General features: G+C 36.4%; 1 protein-coding gene across 3 annotated transcripts in view; it reads right to left on the bottom strand.

Moving 5' to 3' along the window:
- Positions 1 to 8,561: 8,561 nt before the first annotated feature.
- Positions 8,562 to 25,290, bottom strand: part of LOC110442795 — a 28,114-nt gene continuing 11,385 nt past the window's right edge. Inside the window, exons 6-18 of one of the 3 annotated variants that reach the window (XR_002462052.1) lie at positions 23,952 to 24,095; positions 21,194 to 21,349; positions 20,922 to 21,023; positions 20,027 to 20,080; positions 19,620 to 19,688; positions 18,946 to 19,110; positions 18,276 to 18,500; positions 17,314 to 17,501; positions 16,834 to 16,984; positions 16,235 to 16,478; positions 15,146 to 15,428; positions 9,773 to 14,119; positions 8,562 to 9,721 (exon numbers count right to left, since the gene is read on the bottom strand). Coding sequence is in view for 2 of the 3 variants with exons in the window: in XM_021486579.1 (XP_021342254.1) it covers positions 13,967 to 14,119; positions 15,146 to 15,428; positions 16,235 to 16,478; positions 16,834 to 16,984; positions 17,314 to 17,501; positions 18,276 to 18,500; positions 18,946 to 19,110; positions 19,620 to 19,688; positions 20,027 to 20,080; positions 20,922 to 21,023; positions 21,194 to 21,349; positions 23,952 to 24,095 (1,934 nt within the window). In the remaining variant the exon portion in view is untranslated. Of the gene's footprint in view, positions 14,120 to 15,145; positions 15,429 to 16,234; positions 16,479 to 16,833; positions 16,985 to 17,313; positions 17,502 to 18,275; positions 18,501 to 18,945; positions 19,111 to 19,619; positions 19,689 to 20,026; positions 20,081 to 20,921; positions 21,024 to 21,193; positions 21,350 to 23,951; positions 24,096 to 25,290 lie in introns of all 3 variants that reach the window. The other 2 variants (XM_021486579.1, XM_021486580.1) reach the window with 2 other exon arrangements.

Raw genomic sequence — 25,290 nt, 5'->3', positions numbered from 1 at the left:
AGTCGGATGTAAGTGAAAAGGTGGAACGGAATACGGATCGATATTTCATACGGATCTATGGCACTTTCGTGTATTGCATTTTAAACCAACCGAGTCGTATAAAGTAAAACAATTTGAGATTCTGGTTATAACTGAACGATACACATATACTCTACAGCTAATTTATTTGACAAAACTTAACAACTTCAATATTAAAAAAAAAATGTGACTAGATACGTCACGCTAACACAATATTTAATTGGTACACGGCCAGAAAATGGTTCAAATAGTACTTTAAAATTAAATTTAATCATTTTCCTTTGACAGTATAACAAAATAGATATTTATCAGCATTTCCACCTAATATTTTTGTTTTCAGGAAGACTTTAAGAGTACACGATCATGATGACTTCAAAGTAAACATATCAGAAAACCAGTAAAAATGACGTTCATCGACGAAATATTGGATGATTTTGAAGCGGTTAAATATAAGCAGAGGCGAAAAATACAGAGATTGGCAACTTGCTCTTGGTCTCTTACCATTGGTCACTGGTAACCGGAAGTCATATAGTAATATGTATTATACGTCTCTGATATAAGCATGTTTGAATGTTGATTTCTGGTCCTTATAACTGGATATTATAAAACTGTATTTAAACAAATGTAGTTCAGTATGGAATTTATAAAAGCAATAAATTTTATTGCAATCGGCACATCAACTAGTAAAATCAAAAACAAGTTGCATAGCCTGTGATATGGTGTACCAATTTGGGTACTAATCAAGGTCGAAAAACGAACGAAATCTCACTGCGAGTTTAGCGTTCTATTTTCAAAAACAAATTACTTAGAAATAAAACTTTTTCTGAAAATGAACCACCATAGGTAGTCTTTGTCAAGAATCAAGAAACATTCCAAATACAAGATCTGAATTTTTAAATATCACCGAAAAACTATCAAAATTGTACCAATTGTGGTAGCGTGACGTTACAGTACAGTAATTATCAAAGAGTCCCATTATTCGAACTCAGAATCGATAAAACTAGGATAAAATGTGAACAAAAGAAAGACTTCATGGGGACTCTTGAAAAAATGCTTACTGACGACATTAGCCAACGGTTACTTCTCAAATTAGATAAATATGGCATAATAGGGAAAGTGTTAGACGTACTGGATCCAAAATGTTCTCGGGCCGATACTATTTTTAATATTCATCAACGACATGTCAGAAGTTGTACAATCCTTGCTACTAATGTTTGCTGATGATGCCAAGATAATAAAAAGGTTTAGGTTCCGCCAATGCCACTCAAGAGCGAACAACATTTGGACGATACAGTTGAATACAAAAAAAAAATTGCAAGCAAATGTGTATTGGGTACTCGAAGGAAAATTTAAATAATTACACCACACTGCCAGATGCTCCAAAGCCAACAGTATAACAGGTCTGATATTCAAATAATTCACCATCATTGTCAAGTTTGCATATATAGTGCTTAAAACGGTGTTAAATTGAGATAATTGACATGTACTTTTTGGTTGCTTTCGCGCATCCCGGTTGAAACACTAATTTCAGGCGGCACAGACGTATTCCGCAACAAACAAACTCATAAACGTACATGGACCGAAACTGTGCCATACTTATAGGCGGAGCTTAAAATGTACATGTTCCTAGTCTTGTGACAAAGAAATAACTATATCAAGAATAATATTTCTAATTGTCCTTTTTCCACGCGTGAGCTAACCTTTGTAGCTACATGTGAATCAACATTTTTTTAATGCAGAAATAATGTAAATTGGCGACTGTCAGCATTTTAGTTCCAGTCAGCCACAGCACGATCGACCCTTCCATTTACACATGCCGAATTTTCAAGAAGTAGCCATGGTTCAGATCTGGTGAACCTGCCGTTTATTTCAGGTTCAGCTGGCTGAAACAGATACGCAAAACGGGGTTTGTCAATTCCATGTATAATGTAACTTCAACAAAACGAAAACCAGGGCAATGATTACGGAATAACATGGCACACATTAGCATAACCAAAACCCACTGTCCTTAATTTCACATAAGGAGAGAGAATATATCCCTACTCAATGGTTATGATGACAATTTAACTTGCTCGTAATGATTCTTCATCAATCTGCATCTCTAAAAATCATGTGTTGTAAAGTCGTCTGTCAGCAGTCGAACCCTGTCGATGAATTCATGATATTAGGTGCAAGCCCTTTAATATCGAATCAACTGTGTCACTTAAACACTGTAGGTTGATGTTACTATCAAGAAAAGGGAAACTTATTATTAAACTTATCATAATACTTAGTGGTTAGCCTTCCCTGTTCGTAATCTTGCAAGTAAAGTTTGAGGAAAGCAGCTGATTTAGAAGAGTCTAGTTTCTTTGAGCTTAAGTTTTGGCCTCAAAAGGTATATATACGATCAATGTGTTCAATACACTTTCTGTTGTTGAAAGACAGCATGTCATTTTATCTGAAAGTGAAACTGAAGGACTTGGCAAGTATTTCATTTAGAGTCTTTATAAGCTCTCTGGTAAATTTAGCCTTGTTTATATGTATATAAAAAGTTGATCAGAGGAGGGTCATAGTGGGGTTTTATGCTAAAAGTTAGGTAAAGACTTTAAAAACATTTTGCTACAGATTAAGAATATTACGCAATAATTGACTTTCATGTCCAAAAACGCCACTATTCCATAATATACTTGACATTTGGTGAATCCTTTATTTTCACATTCAAATATATATTGATGATGTTTTTTCTGAAGTAAAATGCATTTTGAAAACTCCTCCTTTTCATCTATCCTCCAGATATTGATATTAGAGATATCACTGACTGCTCTTTTTCAGCTGAAATACAGACATTTACACCTCAGTATGAAACACTGTGACACATGTGATGACTCCTATATTTCACGATCGTTCACTTCTCTTCTCTCAGTAGTTACATCCAGTGTCCTCTTCAAATGGAGCAACCGTCACATATGATTCGCTTTTCAAGAATCTGCGTAAACTGCTAAACTGTTATTTCTACATGATAGACAAAAAGCTGCCATCTTCAACGAAAACATATTTAGTGGTCATAGTTAAAACTTTATTTCCATTCGTGAGCTTTAAGTGTGTTGCATGTCCGACTTATTTTTAGCTCACCTGCCTGAAGGGCAAGTGAGCTTAGGTCATGGGTCCACCGTCCGGTGTCAACTTTTTAGGTCACCTGAGACAAAGTCTCAAGTGACCTATTGTATTCTAATCGCCTTTTGTCCGCCGTCGTGCGTCGTGCGTCCGTAAACAATTTACATTTTCGACTTCTTCTCAGAAACCACTGATCCGATTTCAATAAAATTTTGCAACAACCTTCCTTGGTCAAATATGCACCAAAATTGTGAATTATATGGTTCCCATCCCCTGGGGCTCTGAGGGGCGTGGCTAAAAGTGGTCAAATTGGCTTAAATTTTTAAAATCTTCTCCAGTCCCAGATATGCTGGAAACCAATACTCTTCATGGGTGGAAGGGTCCTGAGGTACTTTATCAAAATTGTGAATTTCATGACTCTCGAGCTTCACGAAAATACAACTTTTGTTCATTTTCTACTGGAAATCATTCAAACTTGATTTACATCATAACCATGAGATGACAGTTTGATACTTTGACATTTTTAACCCTGTCTCATCCCCAGGAGCTGAGGGGCAGAGCCCAAATGGGGTCATATATCCAGAAATTTCAACAGTCATCTTCTCCAGACTGAGATAGGCTGGAAACCAATACTCATCATAGATGGAAGGGTCTTGAGGTGCTTATAAAAATTGCGAATTTCATGACCCCCAGATTACATGTTTGCCCCTGGGGAGGGGGCAAAGTTTACTATAGTTTATATAGGAAAATTATACTTTTGGGTATGTTTGGTTCATTTTCAATTGGAAATTATTCTTACTTGATTTTACATTACATATAGTTCAAGTTAGCTTAGTTACAAAATGAGTTCTTTTTTTCATCCATAACATCAGTTTTTAGCCCACCATCATCTGATGGTGGGCTATTCAAATCACCATGCGTCCGTGGTCCGTGGTCCGTCCGTCGTCTGTCCTTAAACAATTCTTGTTATCGGTATTTCTCAAGAAGTACCAGATGGATCTTTCTCAAATTTTATATGTAGGTTCCCCTTGGTCCTAAACTGTGCAGGGCATTTTTTGAGAGTGATCTGATAAACAACATGGCCGACAGGCAGCCATCTTGGATTTTGATAGTGTAGGTTTGTTACCGTTATTTCTCCATAAGAACTAGAGGGATCTTTCTTAAATTTTATATGTACATGTAGGTTCCCCTTGGTCCTAGCTGTGCAGGGCAATTTTAGAGACTGATCGGATAAACAACATGGCCGACAGGCAGCCATCTTGGATTTTGATAGTGAAAGTTTGTTATCGCTATATCTCGGGAAGTACGGGAGGGATCTTTCTCAAATTTCATATGTAGGTTCCCCATGATCCCTCGTTGTGCATGTTATATTTTGAGACTGATCATAAAAACAAAATGGATTAAAAGAAGAACTAAACAGATCTTTCTCATATTGCAATGATCGATTCTATTTCTTTCATATTAAGTACTGTACTAGTAAACTACTACTGTATGTGAAATGACAAACTCACTTTGAAGGTTGGCTTTCATACTCATCAATATCAAGTTTAGATCAAAAGTTACCTCAAGGTGCATTTTCTGTTAACATGACTGGATCAAACAGATTAGAGGAAAAAAGAGAAAAGATTGAACTGACTAAGAACTTATGAAGATGGTACGAAGGTGGGCGCCAAGATCCCTCTGGGATCTCTTGTTACATAACTCAGGTGACTGTTAAGGCCCATGGGCCCCTTGTTAATTTAAACAACTTCTTTTCAGTAGCTTAAAGGCCTAGGATGATGATATTTGACAAGTAGTATGCTGGGATGAAGGGCTACCAAGTTTGTTCAAATGAATGACCTTCGTTCATTTTCAAGGTCACAAGGGGTCAAATATGTTTATGCCTTTTAACGACTTCTTCTGAATAACCAAGAGGCCTTGGTGATGATATTTGGCAAGTAACATACTGGGATGAAGGGTTTAAACCTTTAAACAACTTCTTTTGAATAACCAAGAGGCATTGGGTGGTGATTAATGACCAGGAACATGCTGGGGTGAAGGGCTACCATGTTTGTTCAATTGAATGACCATGACTGATAGTCAGGGTCACAGGGGTCAAATATGTTGAAAACTTTTAACGACTTCTTCTTTATAACCAAAAGGACCAGGGTGATGATATTTGGCCATTTACATGCTGGGATGAAGGGTTACCAAGTTTGTTCAAATGAATGATCTTCACCCATTTGCAAGGTCACAGGGGTCAAATATGTTGAAATCTTTAAACAACTTCTGAATAACCTAAAGGTCCAGGGTAATGATATATGGCCAGAAGCATGCTGTGATGAAAGGCTATAAGTCCATTCAACTTAATGTCCTTGTTTGACTGTCAAGGTCAAAAGTGTCACATGTTTAAATCTTTTAATAGATTCTTTTGAATCAAACACTGGTATAATGCATGTAGCTGTATTTTAGTCCACTTTTAAGATAACAAGTGCGAGATTAATACCAGGTGAGCGATTCAGACCCATTGGGCCTCTTGCTTTTTTTACGCAAGGATGGGTGCCACCTGTGGTGAAGGGAATGATTACACTCTGAATCATCCGATCTCGACCCCAGTTTTTGTGTGTGTGGTATTTTGTGTTAATTTTTTATGTAAAAATCCAAACTCTTGTTGAACAGAGATGAGATAATAATAAACTCCTGCTCGGTAATAAGTCCACCTCATGAGGAACATGTTACCAGTGATAAATCCATGTTCAGCAATAGTCCCGTTCATTGATTAACAGAAGACAACCAATGAAAAGTCCATGCTCACCCCTTTGTTATTCATGTAAGCAGTGTTAAGACTGTGCAGATATCAGCCCATCGTTAATTGAACGGATGCTATTGGTATAAACCCATATTCAGTGATAAGCCCAACCCCCTAGTTAAAACAGAGGTTATCAGTTTGGTTTGTTTGTGGTTTTTGTCCTATGAACAGATATGGTCATTTAAGGACATGCCAGGTTTTGGTGGTGGAGGAAAGATGGAATACCTGGAGAAAAACCACTGACCTACGGCCAGTACCTGACGACTGCCCTAAGTAGGCCCTGAACCAGCGACCCAGTAGTGGAGGGCTAGTGGTAGCAGAAAATCAGACACCTTAACCACTCGGGTAACGTGGCCGAGATGTTACCAGTTATAAGCCAATGGTCGGTTTTAAATTTGGTTCACTAAAACAGGTCTATACTGATAGGCTCAGGTTCAGTAATAAGCCCACCTCTTGTGAAACAGATTTAACAGTGATAACCTGACAAAGGCCCTAGCCCACATACTGCTATGGACAATATCACCATCACGACCAATGGTATCACAAAACTCTTGAAAAAACATAAAGCTGCTGGCCCTTACAAAATACATGGTAAAATACTGAAGGAATCTGCGGAAAAAATCGCACCAATCCTTGCTCATATTCCAAAAATCATTCGACTCTGGCTCTGTCCTGCGTGACTGGAAAATTTATGCCCAGTCTACAAAAAGGGAGACGAACACAATGCTATAAACTACCGTCCCATCTCTCTCACTTGTATCTGCTGCAAACTCTGTGAACTTATCCTCTGTAGTAATATCATGAATCACCTTGAATCTAATATTATCCTTTCTGAACTCCAACACGGCTTCCGATCATCCCGTACCTGTGAGACACAACTTATCTCCTTTATACAAGATCTAGCTTCATCAAACAACCAGAACAAATGCACGGATGTTATTGTCATGGATTTCGTAAAAGCCTTCGATAAAGTCTCCCACCCCCGTCTTCTCTACAAGCTAAATTTCTATGGTATAAGATCAAACACGCATCGCTGGATAACTTCTTTTCTCTCAAATAGAACCCAAGTTGGCCTGAATCAGTCCTCCATGATGGCAACACATCTGATACAGTCCCTGTCACATCTGGTGTCCCCCAGGGTACTGTCCTAGGTCCCATTCTATTCCTAATCTGTATTAAAGATTTGGCAGAATACATGAAACACAGTACCCTACGTCTATTTGCTGATGATAGTATCATTTATCGAGATATTAAAAATACCAGCGATGTTGAAAAACTCCAAATAGACCTCGATGCTGCGGCAGCCTGGGAAATGGACTGGCTGATGTTGTTTCACCCCGATAAGTGCTCGGTTCTCCAGGTCTCCGGTAAACATCAGTCAAACCCACCCTCAATATACAAACTGCATGGCTACACACTACAAACAACAAATTCTGTAAATTACCTTGGAGTCACAATCCAATCGAACCTCAAATGGGACAACCACATCAATTCTATGATCTCCAAGGCAAATCAGTCACTAGGTTTTCTGCGCCACAACCTAAAAGTAAATTCTCAGAACATCAAAGACCATGCTTACAAAAGCCTGATACGTCCCAAACTAGAGTACAGCTAGTGCCTCAGTTTGGGACCCACACAACTCCTCTCAAATTAACCAGATCGTAAAAGTACAGCGTCGAGCAGCCAGACATGTTTGTAACAACTACCACAACACTAGCTCTGCTAATGCCATGATGAACACTCTCAACTGGCCACCCCTACATCTCCGCCGTCTCCGATTCAGATTAGTCATGTCTTACAAAATTGTTCATTACCATGCTGCTCTCAAACAAAGAAATCTTCTCACACCTGTTGACTTGTGCAAGTCATCATAACCCATATGCCTTCAAACACCTCCAAACGTCTAAAGACTGCTACAAATACTCCTTTCGTTTCTGTCGACACTGTTGATGCCTTCAAATCTACCATCACAGTGTCCTTTCTCGACAAATTTAAGTCACTTCATTGTTTTTATCATAAATAAAAATAACAATCAAAAGCATTGATGGCCCACTAGTATTCAGAAAAAGAAGAAGATATGTATGTCCAGTAATTAGCCCACTTCTTTAACAGATTTTACCAATGATAAGCCCATGTTCAGTAATTAGCCAATCCATTGCAATACAGATGTAATCAGTTGTAAGCTTGACTTGTTTACTCATTCACCCCTACATGTTTAAATTGGACTTGCCAATTCTTTGATTGGGTAAAGTTCAAATGAGACATTAGGGGTGAATGAGTGAAATAGATTTTACAGCACAGCTAGAATCAAGCTCTTTCTGCATTTACTGTTAAATTCAAGATTGAAATTGAACCCATATTCATCCGTTCTCATGAGTTGGTTCCCATGGCTTAGAACAGGTTAACAAGTAAATGAAATACAAAACTGTTGGAGCAGATTCAAAATTTTCAACGTTGTTTAAATTGTGCAAAAATTCTCTCTGTTTATCTCAAATCATTAACATATACAGTAAAACAACACTATAGTTTAATTGACATTTTAATGTTTATTTCTCTGTGCCCCCAAAATATAAATCCGACAAAGACTTTGCAGTTGACCACTTCCAAGGAAGGTGTACAACTATATACAGATACTTTTAATATATACACTCTAAGATAAACAACAACACCACACTCTCTGTAGTAGAAGATGTAGCCCCACATTTCTATCTTCACCGGCAGATATTGCAAGGTAACTCATGATAGACAATTAACATGAAATATCAGACACAAAAGGATGTTCGTTTCCATTTTATTTTCCCAGACAGGAAAATAATTTGAGAGGTTCCCCTTCAATTGCGGAATACATACTTTTTCATCAAGTTTTGGTATGCCCTCTGTTAAATCTACATACTAACAAAGTTTGTTTCTACACACACTGAAAGGGCTCTATACTCAAGAGTGTAAATAATGAATGTAATCACAAACATAATTCTGTTATTACATAATTTTTATACAATGTTTTTTATCTCATACATTCTAAAACATATCACAAACCCTATAACAGTAGAGGCCACACAACCATCACAAGTTAAACTATATCATACATCTATATTGTTTTATTTTAACATTCTTGCACTCAGCTATCTACATATTTGAAGAAAAAAACCCCGAACTATTTACTAACACGATGTGGGTTCAGTTCAGGTCTTGTACAATCAACTACACAAATGCTATAGCCACACGAACCAGTAATGGTGTCCAGGCATACTTTTATAAACCTCATTTACATAGCTACACAAATCAGTGTGCTTTAGAAAACTTGTTAGATAGCTACCCAAGTCTGTGTTTACCAGAATATCTTCATAGACTTACTTTTTATAGTTACTGTAAAATCACAAATTTTCGTGGGACATTAAATTTCGTTTATTTCGTGGATAACAAAAATCCTAGAAATTAAATCCCAACAAATACATAAATTTTGTATGACATAGATAGGAGAAAATCAGAAATCAGCAAAATATAATGTCCTTGAAACAGGCTAGTGTATGAAAACCCCGAAATTTTAACCCCACGAAAATAAATGATTCTACAGTATATCAATCAATGTATCCAAGAATATCTTTAGAAAACTTGTTCAGACAGTTACACAATTCTGTGCATTCCAAAATATCTTTAAAGACTTACTTCATATAGCTACTATAAAGTCTCTATATCCTAGAATACTTTTATAAATCTACTTTATAAAGCTACTTAAGTCTGTAACTGTATCCTAAAATATCTTTCTAAAGCTATCAGGTCAGTAGTTTATATAGCTACACAAGTCAGTGTATCCTAGAATACCTTTATAAATATAGTTAATATAGCTACACAAGTCAGTGTATCCTAGAATACCTTTATAAACTTACTTTGTGTTGCTACAAACGTCTGTAATTGTATCCTAGAATACCTTTCTAAACTTAATATATAGCTATCCAATTCAGGTTTCCTAACATATTATGTTAATTTTATTGTCAGATCTATGAATTCTTATTTCAGAGAGAGTATCCCTAACAAGTAATGCTTTAAAAAAAACAAAATGTTATGATTTGAGACTGTGTGTTTAACCATTCAGCTCTAATTTGAAGTCTTCCTGGTGAAAATGAAAAATGAAAGTTTCGTGATGTGTTTTTTGGTCTCCATATCATGAGTAAGTATTGTCGGTGCAACTGATTACAACATTTCATCAGACGTGTTACCTGGCAACCATGACACCGGACAGGTATGAGAGAGCCATACACCTTTACTGGTACATACATTCTGTGTTATCATACGCCTACTTAATGGATTCACAGTCTTGCAGAGATACGATACAGAAGGGAAAAAACATTTTTTGACAAAATCACACAAAAAAATCTTCTGTTTACCAATCAAACAGTATAAATGAATAACAAATATTATTATGTAATACAAAACAAAATATTCAGCTAAAAATAACAAGCATACATAATCATTTAGAAATACAAATGTTTGTCACTTTGGATTTTGAACAGTACAATTTTGTTTCTGAAATCATCAAATAAATATAAAAGAAATCTTTATGTGGGGTGTTTATTTATGTTAAAGAAGCTAGTTACACTTTTAGCGTTTTTTGTAAGGTCTTGGATAAATAAATGAGCTAATGTGATAAATAACTAAGGACAGTATCTACCTTCCAGAAAACAAAAAACAGCTAATTGGAAACATTCACCAGAATAACATATATACAGCACAACTTTTTTCATATACCTTTACAGTTAAATAAATATAGAATCAACATATAATTCTACAACAATTTTTGTAGTAACAATACTATATACTATGTCAAATACAGCAATGAGAAACAAGGTAGTGTAACAACTATCACACAAATTATGTGTTACAGATCCTATAGGGAAACGGTTATCAAACAGGCTGTATTACAGATCCTATAGGGAAACGGTTATCAAACAGGCTGTGTTACAGATTCTTCGGAGAAACAGTCATTACACAGACTGTAGTGAGGGTAAGTCAACTTAGTATAAATCTAAATTGGATATGTCAAACAGGTAGGCCAACCTCCTTATAGCTACATATTACCCGACACTTTATCCCTGTAGGGCCTGTTTGTTTATGCGGACCAGCCAGTTTATGTGTTTTATTTCAGGGGTAAAACCTTGACAGACCTTTATTGTTCATGCGGTCCTTGAAAGCCAAGATTCACCGGAAAACAACATCAAATTGCTAGATCGGTCTCTATTTCATAAAAGAACAACTTTGGTCCACTTTTCCAACCGTTTGGAACGTGATAAATGAAAGCGGCCATGGTTTCTGTTAGAGTTATCTCCCTTTAAATGATTTATCCGAGTTTTCAATATACTTTTTCCATGTTTCATTATACTGTATTAAAGATCTCCGTCCCACTGTATGCAAAGCACTAGAGAAATTCCGCTGTAATATTTTGTACGAACATTAACTTCCCGTTAATTTCTTTTTAGATATAACTGTAGCGCTACTGGGTCTGTAAACTGCCATTTACCAGGTAACTCGGGTAGATAGAGCACCATTGCCTGCATTGAGAGTAAAGGGTCCGAATCCTCATCTGACACTGTTGCATTTTTCATAAAAGTTATGGAGGGAATGGTTTTCTTTGCAACAAGGATTTATCGTGCCAGAAAAAAACGTTTCCAATGCAAAATTACATCTTTTGGCAGTGGTACGAAGATCCTTGCGACTAAAACACCATCATGACCGAGCTTTTCATGCTTTCTAGTGTGTCGCTCTCTTGGAAAGGAGATACATCGTAACATGTTACAGGTAGCATGTGTCCTTAATACCACTGCATCGGTTCATTCCCAGTAGCCATCATTTTTCTTCCCTTGCTGTCAGAAAAAAATCTTCAGTAATTTAACAAAATTTACAGTTTAACCTTAGTTAACATAATTTTACCTGTAGTTGAATTCACTTTCAATTTTGATTGTTCATGACCATATTTTACATATATGTTGAATTGTGTATGTCTTCAAAGTTAGTAAATGCCCTATACACTGTATGGGAGTTTGTTATTTGGTGTTTGAATACAAAATATATGTAAGACTTCATGGTACTCAAACATCAATAAATTATCACACACACACACACACACACAAACATTTGTAATAGTAACCTGTGATTACCCACACAGCAGTGTAGGAGAGGATGAACCTGAATATTGATAAGATCAATGTTGAGTTAGCTAACACTGCTTAGTGAAAATTAATTAACAGTGGTGTTGATAAAATGTTAACAAATTGATTAAGTTTCACGCTGTATAAACACAGCAATGCCCAGATTAGTTTCATATACATGTACTGATATAGGTCAAGAAAAGTCACTCAGGTACGCTCCAGTGATTCAGGTCAACAAAAGTCACTCAGGTACGCTCCAGTGATACAGGTCAACAAAGGTCGCTCTGGTACGTTCCAGTGATATAGGTCAACAAAAGTCACTCAGGTATGCTCCAGTGATTAAGGTCAACAAAATCCACTCAGGTACGCTCCAGTAATTAAGGTCAACAAAAGTCACTCAGGTATGCTCCAGTGATTAAGGTCAACAAAAGTCACTCAGGTATGCTCCAGTGATTTAGGTCAACAAATGTCACTCAGGTATGCTCCAGTAATTTAGGTCAACAAAGGTTGCTCTGGTACACTCCAGTGATTTAGGTCAACAAAGGTCACTCAGGTATGCTCCAATGATACAGGTCAACAAAAGTCACTCAGGTATGCTCCAGTGATTAAGGTCAACAAAATCCACTCAGGTACGCTCCAGTAATTAAGGTCAACAAAAGTCACTCAGGTATGCTCCAGTGATTTAGGTCAACAAAGGTCACTCTGGTACGCTCCAATGATACAGGTCAACAAAGGTCATTCAGGTACACCTAAGTGATTAAAGTCAACAATGATCAAATCTGGTCACTCCAAAGATACAGGTCAACAAAAGTCACTCAGGTATGCTCTAGTGATTTAAGTCAACAAAAGTCACTCAGGTATGCTCCAGTGATTTAGGTCAACACAGGTCACTTTGGTACGCTCCAGTGATTTATGTCAACAAAGGTCACTCTGGTACGCTCCAATGATACAGGTCAACAAAAGTCACTCAGGTACGCTCCAGTAATTAAGGTCAACAAAAGTCACTCAGGTATGCCCCTGTGATTATGGTCAACAAAGGTCACTCTGGTACGCTCCAGTGAATCAGGTCAACAAGTCATTCAGGTATGCTCCAGTGAATAAGGTCAACAAGTCACGCAGGTATGCTCCAGTGAATCAGGTCAACAAGTCATTCAGGTACGCTCCAGTGAATAAGATCAACACAAGTCACTCCGGTATACTTTAGTGAAAAAGGTCAGCAAAGTTACTCAAGAATACTAGTGAGTAAAATCAACAATGCCCCTGTGAATATGGACAACAAAAATCGCTCAGGTATGGTCCAGTGAATAAGGTCAACAAAAGTCATTCAGGTACGCTCCAGTCAAAAAGGTCAACAAAGGTCACTCCAGTATGGTCCAGTGAATAAGGTCAACAAAGGTCACTCGGGTACGCTCATGTGATTATGATCAACAAAGGTCACTCTGTTACGTTCCAGTGATAAAGGTCAACAAAGGTCACGCGTGTACGCTCAAGTGATAATGATCAACAGAGGTCACTTTTAGTAATGAAGGTCAACAAAGGTCACTCGGTTACGTCCCAGTGATAAAGGTCAACAAATTCACTCTGGTAAAGTATGTTTTAGTAATGAAGGTCAACAAAGGTCACTGAAGAATTCTTAAATGACTGTGATCAACAGAAGTCACTCAAGTTCTTAAATATTAAAAGAGAACAAAAGTCACTGAAGTAAGTTTCAATGATAAAGGTCAACAAAGGTCACAGAGTGAACACACCTCATTCAAAAACTCTCAAGAGACAAAGGTCAAGAAAAAACTCACTTATTAGCACATCAATGTGACAAAATTTAACAAAGATTGCTCTGAAATAAAACGAAGTGTCATTGAAGTGTATTCTAGTGACAAACGTGAACAAAAGCGTCTCTGAAACAAGTCCTACGGGTTAACGGAGGTCACTTCAGCACATGAAAAATGAGTTCTAATACTATGGCACCCCCATGGCTCTGAGAGGCTGCACTGTGTATCACTGGGATGAGTTCATTGTCAAGGTCATTCATGTAAGCATCTGGTAACTTGTCTTCATTGGCACCTATTTCATAACCAACCTGAAACAGAAACAGTACAATTGGCACCAATCTCACAACAGGTATATACATTTAGCTAAACATAACTGACAGATACAACTCCAGCCAAATCTTCTATTTTTTTGTTTTTTTCATATGCAGTTAAACTTCAGCCCCTTTCGGGTATCCGGTTCAACCAGTTAAAACGGTTGAACCTGAAAGAAAACAACAGGCGCAAATACCAATACTCGGCACAAGTAGATTGCGGGGTCCAGACGTGCGTGAGTTGACTATTGTTAGTCTGCTTTATTTTGTTATAAAACAGGTCCAATTCACATGTAGATTTTCAGATAATTTTGAGGACGTGTGAAAGAAGGATATATTAATCTTGATATCATATTTTTTATTCTCTGAAACAGTGCATTTTTAACTCTGACTACAGTCTGACCACCTGAACTGTTTCAACTTGGATGTGCCACCACCCTACTTGAGTGACTGACCCACCGTATTCACCCTCCTCCTGTATTATGTGATCTCAATTATTCCTCCCTGACTCTTCTAATATACAGGACCAGTTTTCAATGACCTCTTGTCTTACCCAAATAGTTTCCATTACATACTTAACATATTTAACTCCTCTTGAGATTATTATTTTGTGGTAAGTATTATTTTGAGAAACACTATCAACTAATGGTACACATCTGTTAAAAGATTTTATTAAAATATCTACGAAAACAGTTAAGATGTTAAGTAATAATCTGGACAAATGAAGAGTTAATTGTGCTTAACGTTAAAGATGCTAATGAAGGTTAATGAAGGATTTGACCTTGTGTCAAAGATCCTTAAAACGTCAGCGACAAAAACCTTACTTTCATTGATACATAAATTATGGTTTGTACAACCAAATTCAAAGATATAAATAAAAAAAAAATCTTCTTTTGTACAACCAAATTCAAAGGTATAAATAAAAAAAATATCTTCTTAACAAGCATGGAAATGTTCACATTTCACCATTTCCTCTGTTATTCTGTTACTTATTTAGAAACAAATATATTTCACAAAACTTACTTTCTCTGGTTCAATGTTGACTCGCAGTCCAATCTTTGTGAGAGACGCATCATGAAGCGAGTCAAGGTGTCGTGTTAAAGCTATGCAGCAGGCATTGGACAGTGTCTCTGCCAATCGGCTGAGGTCTACCGGCTCCCACTTAGCTGAGCCGGAGTCCTCGTTTTGTATGAAGAACACATCTGTCCACCTGATAATATAGGTCTCTCCTACGTAGTCAGTGGCATTAGGGATGTGGATACTCTCGATGCCGTCCATCAGCATGCTGTCCACAGGACTTTTCACTCTGGAGACAGAAACAGTTCGTCTATACCCATCAGTTTCAAGTAACATTGCTACCATACTATTTTATAAATTTTATCTTTATGATCAACTCATAATTGAATCACAAAAGTTGTAAGATACTATAAAATTAAAGTTCAGTTCCGCAGAACCAAAAATTAAACAGATAAGTAAAACCTCTTCCGATTCTATAGCATCTTATTTCATCGTAATAAAACCAACACTTGTAATACAAAACCTTAAAGTAACTAAGTGCATACAATCCTTTTTTCTGTCTTCACAAATACAAAACCTGTCCACAGGCCCAACATCCCTAGGCCTTGTCATGAACTGTTAATTTGGGTTGGTTGTTATTGGGTTTTTTTTTGTTCTTGAACTTTGTGTAGGAAATGTCGGAGAGAAATTTTAAAGGGTCTGCTTTGTTTAAAGTAACAAGTGATCTTGATTATTAATTTTTGGTTTTAAATTGTATACGGTAAAGTCTACAAGAAGTTGTCAAAGGGTAGATACAAAATTGCACAGCTAAAATTATGAAATAATTTTCTTTTAATTAAATCCTTGCAACTTTTTAAACTGATAAAAGTTTGGAAATTTCTGTAATATATAAATCTTTTAAATACATATTCTTGTGTGGATATTTTCTCGCAAACTTACCCAAAAACAAAAATATGAGCATTTTGACACCAAAAAATTACTCTTTTACAGAGCACAACTTCAGGACAAGATGATAGCGGGGAGTTTTTTTATCACTGTACATGTTTCACTGAGAGATTAGAGTGTCGTTGTTGCATTGAAAGCTATTTTTCTCACCCAATGTTGATGTTTTTGTCATCATCAACCCACTGCATCATGACAACCTCGTCAGGGGCAGGGTTTGTGATGCTACCACACTCGACTGTGTACTCCCGCATATCCTTCATGGCCTGTTTCAGGGCCACCATGGAGTCCGGCGTTATCTGTACCATCAGACCATCTTCTACGATACTGGACTTTGCACGTAAACCTGAACTTGTCTTCAGAGCACCATTAAACACCACAAAACTCGCTCCAGTCACTGTAAAACCATTTTTTTTTTTTTCATTACAAGTACATGATGTATGTTAGATTATATTTTGATTATAATTCAAAAACTATTTTCATATAAAATATGTGAACATATTTTTTTATTAAATCTGGTGTTCTCCAGGGTTCAATAATCAGGCCCATGATGTTTTTAATATATGACAACGATTTGACGTACTATTGAAACATTGTGAATTGTACATGTTTGCAAACGATACCTCCATGCAAAAAGCAGACTGACCATAAATGTCATTGAATCATGCCCACAGAGTGATTTTATTAAATGTGAAGTTACAAAGATCATAGAAGACTCAATGATACGATTGTAGCCGACTAAAGCTGCCCACCTTTCCGGGGTTTGTTCTGTATGTTGATAGCCTGTGTCTGGTAGTTGCCGTCATCATTCTGTATACACACCAGGTGGGAGTCGGCTTGAGAGCTGAAGCTTGCTCCGATGGCCATCACATGCTCGTTACTGTTACTCACAACCTTCATCAACTGTCAAATTGGAAACCAGAATTAATTATCTTCACACTTGTTACTGTAAATACAAAACATGTAGAATGTTTACCTCCCACAGTTAGATCTGATACTGTAAATAGAATATCTATTTTCCACACATGACGTTGTAAACAGAAAATTCACTCTATGCATTTCCTATCGAAAATTAAATAACTTGAATTTACAGCCAATATCCATGCCGAACAAGGAATCAAAGATCTGTCTTTTACATTTTTAAAAAGAATAGGGCTTTTAAAGCATAATCTCCAAAACTACAAAAGTTAAATGATGACACAAGGTAAAATTACTGATCAAGTAGAACGTACATCATCATATCTGTTTCTGGGGAAATTCATGATAGTTTTCTTGTCTTCCATATGTATAGTGACTCCCTTTATCTGGGGCAGCATGTACTGAAAGTTCCTAAAGTCTGCCAGCAGGTTCATGATTGTATGGCCGATCTCAAAAAACACCGGCTTCCTGTTCCGCACACTAATCAAAGGACACGGGTAATCTGAAATGGAGGCAATATTTCATAAATTCATTGAACTCAACAATGTAATTCTATAGTAACTTCAAAAGTAGACATTTCTATTTTTGAGGCTAAATGTTGCAATATTTCTTAATTTGCGAGAAGTTCTTAATGCCAGACATTTTTTTACAACAAAACCATCAATTTTTAAATATACCGGTACCTCTAGATGTGATTAATACTGAAAATTGTTCTTACGAGTCGTTCATGAGTCATTCATATAGATATATTGAAATACATGTACAATAATGTATAAATAGTTTGTGTCTGGAATCACTGTCCAATGAGGTACTGGAGTTACTGTCTATTACTGAGTGGTGATCACTCTATAAGTTTTAGCAGGTGTTTTTCCCCAGATACTGGAAACCACTCTGTGAAGGTGTTATATAACAGTACAGAAAGTGTTGAGGTAGAAGTGGTTTATGGAACTTAAAATGTTCCACAAAATCAATCTGCCCATTAGAACTTGACTTTAAGTTTGAAATAGTTTTTTCAAAATGGCGGCATTGGCGGCCATATTGGATTTCTGAGCGACCCGAAAAATAATAACACTTGGTCAGGGAGATGTCAGTAACATTCCCAGGAAATATAAATGAAATCCCTTTGACAGTAATTCAGCTTAAGTTGAAAATGTAAAATGTTAATGGACGACGCACAACGACGGATGAAGACTTATAGCAAAATTAGCAATAGGTCACTTGAGCTAAAGCTCTGGTGACCTAAAAATCCTTAAACAAGTTCTATTGAGATACTTACATCTGTACTCAGCACCAAGTCGCAGCAGCAATCTGATGGGGAAGACCTTGGCCCAGGGGGTCTCCCACTTCTGTAGTAGTATCCCAAACACGTAGGGTGGCTTTGGCAGTACCAGTTTGTGCAGACACTGGAACGTGGGGTAAATATACAACATCCCACCATGGTCACGGCTGTTCAGGAAACTCTGGTTAAATATCGTGTGGCCCATGTCCGAGACAGTGTTACCTACCATGACCGGAAGAGAACACGTTTTAGTGTAAATTTTATGAATATAATATAACGGTTGTTGAGGTCTCAGACAAAAAGCCACTGAACCAGTACTATTTTTATTTTGTTTTCATTCAATGAATCATAAAATTTGAAATTTAGACATTATTTTCATTTAAATACATCAGGAACACTACTGTATACCAGGACATTTTTGCTGCAGTTTAATATTCGTCTCTTTTGCCCTCTGTATTGATGGTGAATTTATCATTACAGCGAATATAACTAAACAGCATAATAAACACAATAATTAGATGTGAAGGGCGAAATTAACACTGGGCGAAAATTGATTTAATGGGCGAAGGGCGAAAGTTTGACTGGGCGAAAATGTCCCATTACCACTCATGATCAATTAACTTCAATGGAAATTTATGTTGAGCCTCCGTTATTGCTAAAAACTTACCTTTGCCTGCCTCCTCATACATGGTCTGGAAATGACAGAGGATGTCCCGAGGAAGTGTGGCCTCATCGGGCAGGACCTCAAGAACAATGACAATTTCATCCTGTCCGACTGTACACATGCCTTTAGTGGTTAAACACCAACAGGTCCTGTTCACACAGCAGTCAACTGTAACACAAAGGTCAAAGCACTAAGGTTAACATACAGAGGTCAAAATACAAAGGTCAAAGCTCTAAGGTTAACATACAGAGGTCAACATACAAAGGTCAAAATACAAAGGTCAAAGCACAAAGGTCAAAATCTGGAGTGTACACTTTCATAGATAGTTCACTACAGGGAGGCTTATTTTGATTTTTTTTACTATGTTGACCTTATTTTTACAGTCAAATCTAGGACTTTTACAGATGCTGTAACCAGATATTAACCGGCTTTTTTTCACTGATGCACTTATAAATATGACCAAAATATGATATAAAAATGAAAAAAAATCTGATGTGTTGCAGTGCAGACAGCAGTGAATACTTTTCATGTTAAAGAGAGTGTCTTAAATACAAAATGTCTATTATGAATTGTACAAAATTCAACATAATTCTGCTTCCTGTTGGCAATCGTTTCCATTGCCCATACTGTAAATCTTATTGAACTTGTTTGGCTTTACACAACTCTGATCAACTTACGTGTGACAATTTTGACGAGAACAGACAGATTGTAATTGACAGCAAACATCACAGGCTCTGCCTCCTCATCTGTTCCAACAGACAATGTTTGATATCATGGTATTTTACACATTTGAAAAGACTATCAATCCAATTTAAAAATTGAGTTCTTTGGAAATTATGCAAGAGTTTACACAGTTTTAAATCAATGATCTAGAAAGTAAAAGTTAGACCTCTTACTAATAATGAAGAGTTAACTGAAAACAGGGAAGAGTTAACTCATTCACCCCTCAAGACACATTTGAACTCTTCCTATTCAAAAGTTGGAATAGGTCATTATGTAATTTCAGTGGTGAATGAGTTAAGAGTAAGAAGTTGTGTCCTTAGAGTCAATATAATGAAAACCACGTTTTGTGACGTCTTCCTACCTTTGATTTGCGGTAAGTATTCAGCCATGTCGGGGTGCTCATCCATTGCATTATCTATAAAGGAAACAACTCATTAACTCATTCATGTGTAATGAAATACCACAACATCAACAAGCCATTCAAATTGATACGTCTCCCAGGTGCCCTGCTTTGACCATCGATGCACATGTCAAGTTTGGTTGGTCTAGCGCTTGCAGTTTCAGAGAAACTATAACTTAAATGCAAAAACTTTACGTTGATGGAGATGCTGATAAAGTCAATGGACCATGAAAGGTAGGCCGCATACATCATTTGATGCATGGGTTGAGATGTTCTACCAAAGATACATCTAAGGTCCAAGTTTGGTTGGTGTAGCACTTATGCTTTCATTGAAACTAACTTAAACGCAAAAATTTAATGTTGACACCACTGTCACCGGAAAAGCATCACCTGAGTCTGGCTTCCTCTACTTCGTGGCGGCGAGACAAAAACACATCAACCTTTATCTCTCTCATCATCACAATTATGTTTTTTCATGAACTTTGGTTATGATAGATAAACAAAAATCCTATGAATATGGGTGTGTTGCCTGCCCTCTCTGGCCGCTATGTTGATTTTCTAGTTTGGTTCAACGATGAACTAGAGTGGGTAATAATACTTAGGATAGTTGTAGAACATGTAATGAAAATTAATGTATTCCTTCAAGGTCTATCACAAGAAAACCATGCGATTTTTCACAAAATCCATAATGCATGGCTATCTGGGATTGCAATAACGAAATTGCAGCCGAGTGATTTTTCAATGAAATTTATTGGTTTTCATTTGGTTTTACTTTGCAGTGTGACTTACTAAATTATGAGTATAAAACCTTCTATATAGACCATAAGTGGCACAACTATCTTTGCATCTCACTCACCTGTTTTGGTTAATATTACGGGTGGCAGACCATTCTCTGGTATCAGACATTTGTTTCTCCGCGCCTCACTATGACGAGACTTTCTACTGGATCTTCCAGATTCTGTAAGAATTCATAGATATGTATTAAACACAAATCACAGTAAATATGCACCGGTAAGAAAAACAAAATTTTATGATTACTTATGGTGTCAAATACTTCTGTATATAAAATGAAATGACATGATACACCAAAACTGTTTTGAAGACGATCAACAAGGAAGACTGACTGACCTGGGGAACCTCTGTCGACCCGTTTTTGGGCCCTACTTGTGCGTCGAGGGGGCAGTTTGTTTGCAGCATCTGAACCATCTAGCTCGGTCAGATCACCACCAGGTCGGATCCCGTCAGAAAACATCACCTGTTTTGGCTCGGATCGTTTAGAGCTTCCTACCAACAAAGCAACTAACATTCAGAATACATTAACATACACTAGGTTGTTTTTATAGATAAAAAGCCTGATTACCTGGTTGGATTATTTTTTTACAGGCAGCTTCCGTTGTTAGGATAGTAACATACTACATAAAAGTGTTCATGTCGCCCAAGAAAATATTCAGGCATTTGTAGGCAGGCTAAATATGCAATATGTTAAACAGATTCAAAGTGTAGATGAAATGTACAAATCAATTGTACAGACAGGCAGTAAATACAGTATATCATATATAATATATATAAAATGTCATACAACATATATATGTACTATATAGGTAACCAGTTGTGAGGGCAGTAAATAAAATAGGGCATCTTTCGCATATACGGTTCAACCTGTTTGTCTGGTTTAAAAAATAACATTTTTTGGTATAAATCCTGGCAGATCACCAAATGTTTACGCAGGACTTGCAAGACTTTGTCAAGGCTCGCCTGAAAGCAGCATCAGATTACTAGTCCTGACCTTATTTCATAAACGAACAACTCTGGTCCAACCGTTTGGATTGCGATAAACATATACTATATACATAAATAAAGTTTATTTAAATAAATGTTCAATGGGTCAAAGAATTAATAATATCAACGGTAGATTCCCATAATACACTGGATCCTGAATTACAACGTATGTTTGTAGGATACAAATTACTTAAAATTGGTATATGGGGCAAGGAAGTTATTCCAACAGTGTAGACAATATGAGGTTGTCTAAAATAGATTTGTACATTTTACCCACATCAAATAAATGTTCCATTTATATCTCCTGTACCTTCAGACTGCTAATATGTAATGAGCACATACTAGGTAGATCAGCTATACTAGCAGGCAGCCGTATACTACAGAATGTCATACAATGTACATACAGCATTGAGCCGAAAGCATTTGCAATTTCGCCAAAATTCATTCTAAATATCACGCATTTTCAACTTTTTTTTTCCATTGGAATTTTTTGGGGCTAATTCTAGTGGCATGGAAACAAAATTTCACAAAATGAAAGATATGTTTCTATCTAATTGTCTGAGAATATTTTCATACATTTGTGTTGACTGGTTTTCAAGGTATGACAAGTTATTCAGATGAAATCGATTTTTACAATGCCATTTTGTTCTTTGTCTTAAAAATAATTGCAGTGGAACTTTATTTCCAAGAATAGCTCACCAAATTTTGCAAATCATTCCATGGAAAAATATGAAAATATTGTTAGATAAAACAGCAATTCATTATCTTTCAGGGTGTCCAATTTCATTTCAGTGGCACACTAATTGGCTCCAGGGAAATTCAATGATAAAAGAAAGAGATGCATGAAATATAATTACATAAGAGTAAATCTGGGCAAATCGTGAATACTTTTGACACAATGCTGTAGTTACTTGTTGCCCACAGTCACTGTAAACCTACAAAGTAATTTCTATATACTCCACCTGTATCTAGCCAAGTGAACATGTTGGACTGGTTTAATTCAAAAGCAGCAGATTGTTAAATATAGCACCAAAGCAAGATATCATGCAAGTCTAGTATTACCTGGCATAGCTGTGCTCTACATTATTACTACAACTGGTATAGCTGTGCTTGGTAGGTTAAATTCATTACTAAGCAATTACCAGAAACACTTGCATTTTGTGGGAAGTCATTTTCAAGTACAGTTGGGTTTTATTTTCTTATTTAGAATCATTGAAGCTATTGATAAACATAGGTTAGGGAAAACAAATTTTTGCTGGCATTAGCTCCATTTATCTCTTTACAAGGCGTTTCTATAAGAGCCAGGTATAACCTTCTGTAAAGTGAAGTAATGCAAGAGTGATAAACAGGAGATAGAGAAAACGAAATATAGATAACCGGTATATTTTACCATGAACAGTACAACGTTGGCTGGTTGCAAGTCACACAACCCAACTTTATTATGTGTTATTGAAACTAATGCATAACAGATATTGGGTGTACAATTTTATAATTAAATTAATTAGATTACTAGTCTACAGGCAGACCTTGAATAATACTACCAGCCAGGCCTTTTTTTAAATACTGAAAATTTCTGTCAGCCCAAGCATCAAATCTACTAGCCCCTGTATATATAGGTAATCGTACATATTTAGTATGTTATACACTCAAAACAGCTCCACCAATTCTATTATAAGCTGCATCAATTTTAAGTGACACCATCAATAAACTGAGCAATACAGGAATATTTGTTCAATTTTAGTTTTATTTACATCTTATGAAAGCAGGTAGATAAAATTCAATTCAATGCTCAACTTTTCATTTGCTGTTGTCTCCATTTTTTTAGGAACAATTTCTTTAAAGGAGATATTTTAAGCTACACATTAAATGTAAACAGGAAAAGATAACATGCTAAAATAGAATACTAACACCTACAAAATTAATCTACACTTTAAATATGGTTAACTCTATCACACCTTTTTTTTAAAAATAAGTTTAAATTAGATTCACTGATTTCGTAACATACCGAACAGAAATTTGTAACGGGTCATACGTAAATTAATTTGAAAGTTTATTTTTATTGTCATCATGACACACCGAGTAATCAATAAAGTGACAATTGACTCACCCTCTCTCTTTAGCACCCCCACGGGTACCATGACGGTGGGAGGGGGTGATCGGGAGGACACCTGCTGTGTGGGAGGAATGGTGGAGCAGTATTCGCTGGGGTTATTGGGATTGGGACTGCGACCTGATCCACTGGTCATTTCCGCTGAGGAACCAAGCAGAAAGCTCAAATCAAAGCCATGTCTAGCAACAAGCAGCAGAAGAAACAGAAAATTGTGTTCAGTTCACTGACAAGTCACATTATGCACTTAACATACATATATATATACCTTCTGTAAAGTGAAGTAATGCAAGAATGATAAACAGGAGATAGAGAAAACGAAATATAGATAACTATATATGTCAGTACTCTTCAGCTTAGGTTACAAGTATATTGAGTGTTCACTTAAAACAATGTTATTTATCTCCTACAATTACATGTATGTTAGTAATCTGTCATAGAGCAGGGACTTTTTAATAATTTTATTCCAGGGAATTGTGGAATGTTTGCTGTAAATGGTGAAAATTAAGTGTAAAAGTGTACAAACCAAACAACGACACTCTAACTTATGTGTTTTTTTGTTCAAAGTGTTGACAGCTATAGCTGGATATTCAATCATACAAAGTTACAGTTTCTGTTGTTGTTCTTTTACTTTGAAATTTGGAACTTGTAAAATTTGGCTTAAAAAACTAGGAGTTTGGATCTCATTTGCTAAAGTTAAAGTGTAGATAGAATTCGCTAAAAAAAAATCAGTATGTTGTGTTTGCTATTTTTCAATTTATTATTATATCATGTGACATCTGAACATTATCAGCTTATTAGTCAGATATGGGATAGTTAATAGAATGAAATCTGGTGTGTAATAATGTGTTATCCAAAAATAGCCTTATTTCATTGAAGTCGTATGTTGGTTGATATTGGCTCGAAACATGACCTAAGCATATCTACCCAACTGAAGGTTAATAAATGTCTACCAAGGCCTCCATCCAGTTTCATTGTACAATTGGCCAGGCAACAATGCTCCGCTATTTTACGTTGTAAATTGATACATTTATCTTTAGCCTCTAAGTAAATTGCACACTTATGCCAGGAGCTGGAAGTTTTTCACTGTATTATTGAATTCACAGCTAAATCCTTCTGCAAAAATTATTATGTAATTTGTCACAGACATTTAACATTGTTATACTGTAAAAACACTCAATATAAATTTTCACAACGGAAACTGGCAGAGCCAAACCTAGGACATCAAAATGAAATAAGGAAAGATTCATATACTCGACAAAACATTCTTGAGAGTCAGACTTGATTATGCAATACCCTAAAATCTCAAAATGAACCTGAATTAACTCAATCACCCCTG

Source organism: Mizuhopecten yessoensis, unplaced genomic scaffold, assembly GCF_002113885.1.
Source record: "Mizuhopecten yessoensis strain PY_sf001 unplaced genomic scaffold, ASM211388v2 scaffold716301, whole genome shotgun sequence".
Classification (NCBI taxonomy): domain Eukaryota; kingdom Metazoa; phylum Mollusca; class Bivalvia; order Pectinida; family Pectinidae; genus Mizuhopecten; species Mizuhopecten yessoensis.
Note: the sequence above shows the minus strand (reverse complement) of the source record. Positions and strands in the feature narration are given on the sequence as shown.